The 8,308-nt window shown below is 38.6% G+C and overlaps 2 protein-coding genes across 3 annotated transcripts in view; both read right to left on the reverse strand.

Moving 5' to 3' along the window:
* Positions 1-923: 923 nt before the first annotated feature.
* The window catches only part of LOC103515324 (ATP-dependent RNA helicase bel), a gene marked incomplete in the record, with an annotated part of 12,709 nt that continues 5,324 nt past the window's right edge, over positions 924-8,308 (reverse strand). The window contains 5 exon segments of the mRNA XM_026828067.1: positions 924-956; positions 1,797-1,934; positions 2,700-2,832; positions 4,293-4,419; positions 5,230-5,452. Coding sequence (XP_026683868.1) covers positions 924-956; positions 1,797-1,934; positions 2,700-2,832; positions 4,293-4,419; positions 5,230-5,452 — 654 coding nt within the window.
* On the reverse strand, positions 5,894-7,616 carry LOC113469971 (putative ATP-dependent RNA helicase Pl10). 2 transcript variants are annotated; one of them, XM_026828060.1, is made up of 2 exons: positions 7,570-7,616; positions 5,894-6,114 (listed from the first exon to the last, which is right to left on the reverse strand). In XM_026828060.1, exons 1-2 carry the CDS (start codon positions 7,612-7,614, stop codon positions 5,992-5,994), a joined length of 168 nt encoding a protein of 55 aa, XP_026683861.1. In that variant the 5' UTR covers positions 7,615-7,616; the 3' UTR covers positions 5,894-5,991. The 2 variants fall into 2 exon arrangements, 1 of the variants encoding a protein (XP_026683861.1); XR_003393218.1 differs by lacking the exon at positions 7,570-7,616 and adding an exon at positions 7,414-7,463 and having other exon boundaries at positions 6,017-6,114.

Raw genomic sequence — 8,308 nt, forward strand, 5'->3', positions numbered from 1 at the left:
TCTTCTTCTTCTTCTTCTTCTTCTTCTTCTTCTTCTTCTTCTTCTTCTCCTTCTTCTTCTTCTTCTTCTTCTTCTTCTCCTTCTCCTTCTTCTTCTCCTCCTTCTTCTTCTTCTTCTCCTTCTTCTTCTTCTCCTTCCTCTTCTTCTCCTTCCTCTTCTTCGTCTTCTTCTTCGTCTTCTCCTCCTTCTTCTTCGTCTTCTCCTTCTTCGTCTTCTTCTTCTTCGTCTTCTCCTTCTTCTTCTCCTCCGTCTTCTCTTTCTTCTTCTTCTCCTTCTTCTTCTTCTTCTCCTTCTTCTTCTCCTTCTTCTTCTCCTTCTTCTTCTCCTTCTTCTTCTCCTCCTTCTTCGTCTTCTTCTTCGCCTTTTCCCATGTTCAGATGGGGTCGGCGTTGGTCGTCGGCCTCTCAATCAGCTTCAGAGTGATCGCTTTGAGGCCAACTGGTTTTGGCTAAACAAACTTTTCTGAGTGGGATGCCCTTCGCACTCAACCTTCGCTATTGATATAGCGTGAGGAAAATTTGGACCAGTCTACTCCCTGTTTATAGTCCCCTAGCTAGACGCTGATCTACTCTCTGTTTATAGTCCCTCAGCCGCTAGAAGTTGCAAGAGAGGAGAGGTAGGTTCTACTAGTAGAAATCCTGGGGAACATGAATCCTGAGGTTCCTTGAAAAAACCCTGCTTTTTCACCTAAATTTCCTTGGAAAGCTCGGCTTAATTTGACCTAAATCCTACCTCGGAGGTGTAGTGGTCAAGGCGCTCGCCTGGTAAATAGGAGGGCGTGGGTTCAATCCCAGCCGAGGTATGGAATTTTATCCTCAATATAATTTGAGAATTTGACCACAATAATAGTAGTAGCCTACTGCTGGAGTAAAGGGACTTTTCAGTCCTATGCCAGCAGTATAAATAAGCACTATTAAGCACTATTATAAATTTCGTTGGAACTCTTTGGCTAGAAGCTAAAAGAGAACAGAGGTGAGGTAGGTTCTGTTACTGAAATTCTGGGAAAATGAATCCCCAAGTTTCCTTGAAAAACCCTGCTTTACTTCACCTAAATTCCCTGGAAAAGTCTGCTTAATTTCATCGGAAAACCCTTGCTTTAATTCGCCTTGATTTTCCTGGAAAACTCCTGGCTTAATTGAACCTCAATTTGCCAAGAAACCCCTAGTTTATTTCAACTAAATTTCCCTGGAAACCCCTGCTTTATTTTACTTAAATCTCCCAGGGAAATCCTCCCCGAGTTTATCAAAATTCCCTTGGAAAACCCTTCTTTATTTTAACTATTTTATTTCACCTGAATTTCCTTAGGGAAGGTGGCGGAGAACATAAGGGTCTGTCTATCTACTGACTACTTATTATACCTATTTCTGTGAAAACCTCCACTTTCTTGAGACTATTTCATCCGAGTTTTCTTAGGTAAAGAAAGTTCTGACTAATCTATTTTACCTGAATTTCCGTGGAAACCTCCAACTTCTTATGATCATTTTATCCGAGTTTTCTTTGGTAAGAGAGAGTTCTGATTTATTTTACCTGAATTTCCTTAGGGAAGGTGGCGGAGAACATAAGGGTCTGTCTATCCCCGGTGCGCGGCATTCCATTCTCCTGCATATCTACTGACTACTTATTATACCTATTTCTGTGAAAACCTCCACTTTCTTGAGACTATTTCATCCGAGTTTTCTTAGGAGAAGAAAGTTCTGACTAATCTATTTTACCCGAATTTCCGTGGAAACCTCTATCTTCTTATGATCATTTTATCCGAGTTTTCTTTGGTAAGAGAGAGTTCTAATTTATTTTACCTGAATTTCCTTAGGGAAGGTGGCGGAGAACATAAGGGTCTGTCTATCCCCGGTGCGCGGCATTCCATTCTCCTGCACAATGCATCGGATCTGAGGCTCGAAACCCATGTCCAACATTCTGTCTGCCTCATCCAGAACCTACAAATAACAATAGAGAAATTAAAGGTACCTAAAAAGGAAAACAGGAATAAAATTAAAGACGAAAAAGGTATCCTCATTATTATTACCAAAAAACTTTATTTACAATAAAGTTTGGTAACTTTATTTACAATAAAGTTTTATTTACAATGAAGTTTGGTAACATAAATTAAAGAATAATAAAAATATAGTTTGATCAAGGGTGGGGTTAACGCCTATGGCGACTTCTACCTTATGGCTCCTTCTTCATTTGTTGGAGTACTTCGATGTTGGTGACTTTCTGCGTTCACCGTTAAATATTACCCAGAAGATATATATACCATCTGAAGAGCCATTTTTGTGCCTTGAGAAAATAATAAACTGTAGTTACATACCAAGAAGCGACAGTTGGCGAGTCCTATTTTGCCTCGCTCCAGCATATCTACCAACAGGAATAAAATTAAAGACGAAAAAGGTATCCTCATTATTATTACCAAAAAACTTTATTTAAAATTACAATAAAGTTTGGTAACTTTATTTACAGTAAAGTTTTATTTACAATGAGGTTTGGTAACAAATTAAAGAATAATAAAATATAGTTTGATCAAGGGTGGGGTTAACGCCTATGGCGATTTCTACCTTATGACTTATGGCTCCTTCTTCATTTGTTGGAGTACTTCGATGTTGGTGACTTTCTGCGTCCACCGTTAAATATTACTCAGAAGATATATATTATCTGAGAGCCATTTCTGTGCCTTGAGAAAATAATAAACTGTAGTTACATACCAAGAAGCGACAGTTGGCGAGTCCTATTTTGCCTCGCTCCAGCATATCTACCAAGCGACCTGGAGTAGCGACCAGTAGGTGACAGCCACGGTCCAAATCCCGCATCTGGTCACCCACGTTCGAACCGCCGTAACTAGAAGAGAAAGGGAGAAAATTAATAACAAAATAAAATAAGTAATTATTGGTTAGGTTTATATAGTTAATTAGGATAGAAGACGTATCCAAAAACATACATATGCATACCTATAAGAGTAAGCAATAATGTCAATACATAGGAGAAAAGAAGTATGATCTCAGCTTCGTGAGGACAAGTGAGTAGCTACTTTAATCGAGTAGCGACCAGTGGCGTCATTACCAGAGTAAGAAGAAAAATTATAGAAATGTCAGAATTAGTAAAAAAAAAAATTGTGAAAAAGCTCTCAGCTCCACCACAAATAAATCATGATTTAGATTTTTTGAAAATGACAACTAAATAAAATGAGTAATATAGCATACTACGGAATGGACATATTGGACGTGCTACGACACAGACCCCACGAGTCTAATGCTTTAATGTAGCTGTTGTTTGTTTGTTTATTTATTTAGACTCTTTATTGGTTATAATTAAATGTACACAAATACAAGATATTACGAACAAAGGGTGAAATTATTGACTTGGGCAATCTCTACCGTTCAACCCTTGTTCTTCTTCTCGCGCTTCAAGTGAAAACAGTGTTGAAATTTGCTCTGTGTTTTTTTCTAATTTCTAGTGGTTTAAACGGTTTAAATATTCTTCTTCTTCTTCTTCTTCTTCTCCTTCTTCTCCTTCTTCTCCTTCTCCTCCTTCTCCTCCTTCTCCTCCTTCTCCTCCTTCTCCTCCTTCTCCTCCTCCTTCTCCTCCTTCTCCTCCTTCTTCTTCTTCTTCTTCTTCTTCTTCTTCTTCTTCTTCTTCTTCTTTTACTGCCTTTTCCCCAATCTTATTTGGGGTCGGCGTTACCCTCCTTTATCCTACCCTCGCCCCGATCAACCTTTGTTTAAAGGCTACGAAATAAAAATGGCGATCGAAAAAAAAGGAAATTATAAATAAGTAGAGAGGAACTCACACAACACAGGGTCGCAGTTGAGATCGGTAGGCGAACTTCTTAGCCTCGTCATAAATCTGAGTGGCCAACTCTCGCGTCGGTGCCAGAACCAGGCCCAGTGGGAATACCTTCTTCCGACTAGGATAACCTGAAACCAAAACCATAAACCAATATCAATACCGATAACTTCGAACACAAATACTTGTAACTTATAATACGTTAACGTAATAATTTCATGGGTAAAAACTGGAAAAAAAGGTCACAGCCACATAACCAAAACCATAAACCAATATTAATAACTTCGAACACAAATACTTGTAACTTATAATACGTTAACGTAATAATTTCATGGGTAAAAACTGGAAAAAAAGGTCACAGCCACATTACTGCACCTTTTCCCCAATCTTATTTTGGGGTCGGCGTTACCCTCCTTTATCCTACCCTCACCCCGATAAACCTTTGTTTAAAGGCTACGAAATAAAAATGGCGATCGAAAAAATAGGAAATTATAAATAAGTAAAGAGGAACTCACACAACACAGGGTCGCAGTTGAGATCGGTAGGCGAACTTCTTAGCCTCGTCATAAATCTGAGTGGCCAACTCTCGCGTCGGTGCCAGAACCAGGCCCAGTGGGAATACCTTCTTCCGACTAGGATAACCTGAAACCAAAACCATAAACCAATATCAATACCGATAACTTCGAACACAAATACTTGTAACTTATAATACGTTAACGTAATAATTTCATGGGTAAAAACTGGAAAAAAAGGTCACAGCCACAATAGAACAGTTGCGCTTACTTAGGTGTGGTTTCTAAGAAATTCTAAGTCAAAGAGCAGGAAAAATGAGGAACAAGGGTATTTTTCTTTTTCTTCTACGACTTCTAGATCCGGACCAGTAAATCTTGATTCAAAGAACAGGAAAAATGAGGAACAAGGGAATTTTTCTTTTTCTTCTACGACTTCTAGATCCGGACCAGTAAATCTTGATACCAGTATCTTGCGCTTACTTAGGTGTGGTTTCTAAGTCAAAGAGCAGGAAAAATGAGGAACAAGGGTATTTTTCTTTTTCTTCTACGACTTCTAGATCCGGACCAGTAAATCTTGATACCAGTAAATCGTGAACTCTGACGTCACGACAAACGCTCACGTACACGATAACGTCACATCAAATGTCCCGAGCAAAGCTCTCTTGCAGGCAACACATGAATGTGTTTGATCGCATGCGTTTCTATGTGTGCATACGTTTCTGAGCATTTTTTCAACTCTGACGAACAGCAAATAAAAGTTGAATGTTCGACCTTTCATTCATAATGTTTACAGAAATGCAACTGCTCCATTCAGCTCAAAAATTGTCAATAGGCACAGGCACATAGCACTTACCTCGTCCCGCGTTCATAATGTTTACAGAAATGCAACTGCTCCATTCAGCTCAAAAATTGTCAATAGGCACAGGCACATAGCACTTACCTCGTCCCGCGGGCGGGGTGGGCAGGGGCCCGCGCTCGTACATCTGATTCAGAATGGGCACTAGGAAAGCCGCTGTTTTGCCCGAACCGGTCTGCGCGCACGCCATAACATCTCGGCCGCTTATAATGACGGGGATGGCGTACTTCTGCACGGGCGTCGGCTTGTCGTAGCGCGCCAGCGCGATGTTGTTCGTAATGATCTCTGTCATCTGAATGTCGTCAAACTGAGGGGGAAGAGGAAGAAGAAACGTGTCAGTGGAATTTCCTGTAAACTGGAACTTGGATTTTTTTTTTTTAATACAAGAAAAGGTGGAAGGATTGTGTGAATCAAGACTTGAGTGAGAAAAATTTAACAGGGTATGAGGTACACAATAGGGCTGCCTGAAAGGGACTGACAAGTAACGCCGACCCTATTTATGTAGGAAAAGGCTAGGAAGAGGGAAATGTAACTGCCCTGGTCTTATCATCCGGAAATCGAAAAGAGGAGGAAGACAGGATAGGAGAAAGCCAGCCGTTCCGAGAACGAACATTATCCCATCAGGATAAAATCCACCCCAGGCGGGCGAGACCAGAAGGGTGTAACCAGACATATTAATCACACATCAAATATTGGCTGTGAACAGTGACAAATATTAAGTAGGTACTACACATTTCCTCGGCCTTACTTCATGGTTCAATGATTCAACATGGAACTAATTCTCCACAGAATGAACTCTGTACAATAGGTAACAATTGATTCCAGTGTAGTTAGCTTGGAAAAAAACTATTGTCCGATTAGATACTTACTACCTCCGGAAGGTTGATTGCGAAGATGAGGAGGTACGTACACCCTAGGATTGGAACCTGGTGCTGACTCCTTCTTAGCACTCAAGTCCAGACCAGCAAGCTGTAATGATAAAAATAATGAAAGTAAAAAAGGTGTCTATTGAGAAAAGAAAAAGACAAGCCAAAGATTATGTGACTTTTTTTTTCAACATGGCTAAACCAATGAGGTTGTGAAATTCTGCTTGGTGGAACAAGTGTGGACGTACAAAGCAGAATCTCATTGGTTCAGTCATGTTGTCTATAAAAAAAGTCACATAATAAAATACGGCTACATCAAGCTTAAGTGACAAAAAAAAAGTTTTCACTTGAGAAAGTTTTAAGGGACTATTCATCCCAAAAGAGCCTCTGAAATCAGTCCTATGTGAATCATTTCAGGAAAAAATTGTGTTAGCTTAAAAAATATTATGTACTTCTTTCCAAACAATTACATATTCAAATGAATCACTATGAAATCATCTCATTCAATTCAATTCAATCCATACAAAGTTGTTGATGACACATATAGAATAGACTTTGAACAAGTTTGTCACTTTGGCCTGCCTACCTCTGCAAGAATCAGGGGAAAGCTAACTGTACATTCTAGTTCCAAAGCATCAAAAAGACAAGCCAAAGATTATTATGTGACTTTTTTTTTCAACATGGCTAAACCAATGAGATTGTGAAATTCCGCTTTGTATAACAAGTGTGGACGTACAAAGCAGAATCTCATTGGTTCAGTCATGTTGACTATAAAAAAGTCACATAATAAAATACGGCTACACCAAGCTTAAGTGACAAAAAAAAGTTTTCACTTGAGAAAGTTTTAAGGGACTATTCATCCCAAAAGAGCCTCTGAAATCAGTCCTATGTGAATCATTTCAGGAAAAAATTGTGTTAGCTTAAAAAATATTATGTACTTATTTCCAAACAATTACATATTCAAATGAATCACTATGAAATCATCTCATTCAACTCAATTCAATCCATACAAAGTTGTTGATGACACATATAGAATAGACTTAGAACAAGTTTGTCACTTTGGCCTGCCTACCTCTGCAAGAATCAGGGGAAAGCTAACTGTACATTCTAGTTCCAAAGCATGGCCAATTAAGACACATAGGATAGACTTTGAACAAGTTTGTCACTTTGGCCTGCCTACCTCTGCAAGAATCAGGGGAAAGCTAACTGTACATTCTAGTTCCAAAGCATGGCCAATTAGGCATGACGGAATTGTCACAATTTATCACACAAAAAAGTCGTTCTTTTATTAACTAGGTACGAGATTTGTGTGACAAATTTTCCAGGTCATTTTCCTACGTAGGCCAGTGTTGCAATGTGCTTTTGCTGACCCAAGTTGGAAATCGATTTCTGGGACACTTACTTGCTGCTCTAGACCCGTTCCATTTTGATTGGATTCATAACTCATATTATGTACGAGATTTGTGTGACAAATTTTCCAGGTCATTTTCCTACGTAGGCCAGTGTTGCAATGTGCTTTCGCTGACCCAAGTTGGAAATCGATTTCTGGGACACTTACTTGCTGCTCTAGACCCGTTCCATTTTGATTGGATTCATAACTCATATTAACTGTATTCTCACTGCCCTGATTATATATTAAACCCCCTGATTAGTTTACAACACAAGTTGATATTGAAAATATTCGCGTCTGAAATACGAAATAAAATGATAACAAAATAAAATAAGTAATTATTGGTTAGGTTTATATAGTTAATTAGGATAGAAGACGTATCCAAAAACATACATATGCATACCTATAAGAGTAAGCAAGAATGTCAATACATAGGAGAAAAGAAGTATGATCTCAGCTTCGTGAGGACAAGTGAGTAGCTACTTTAATCGAGTAGCGACCAGTGGCGGTATTACCAGAGTAAGAAGAAAAATTATAGAAATATCAGAATTAGTAAAAAATTATGAAAAAGCTCTCATCTTCACCACAAATAAATCATGATTTTTAGATTTTTTGAAAATGACAACTAAATAAAATAAGTAATATAGCATACTAATACTACAGAATGGACATATTGGGCGTGCTACGACACAGACCACACGAGTCTAATGCTTTAATGTAGCTGTTGTTTGTTTATTTATTTAAACTCTTTATTGGTTATAATTAAATGTACACAAATACAAGATATTACAAACAAACAAAGGGTGAAATTATTGACTTGGGCAATCTCTACCGTTCAACCCTTGTTTCTTCTTCTTCTTCTTCTTCTTCTTCTTCTTCTTCTTCTTCTTCTTCTTCTTCTTCTTCT

The sequence above is a fragment of the Diaphorina citri genome, unplaced genomic scaffold (genome assembly GCF_000475195.1).
Source record: "Diaphorina citri unplaced genomic scaffold, Diaci psyllid genome assembly version 1.1 scaffold1319, whole genome shotgun sequence".
Classification (NCBI taxonomy): Eukaryota; Metazoa; Arthropoda; class Insecta; order Hemiptera; family Psyllidae; genus Diaphorina; species Diaphorina citri.

Bases quoted from the DNA above. Each gene is read 5' to 3' on its own strand.
- LOC113469971 (XM_026828060.1), bottom strand. From the start codon at position 7,614: ATGAGTTATGAATCCAATCAAAATGGAACGGGTCTAGAGCAGCAA. The intron at 6,115-7,569 runs GTAAGTGTCCCA...TTATCATTACAG, and splicing joins GAACGGGTCTAGAGCAGCAA to CTTGCTGGTCTGGACTTGAG.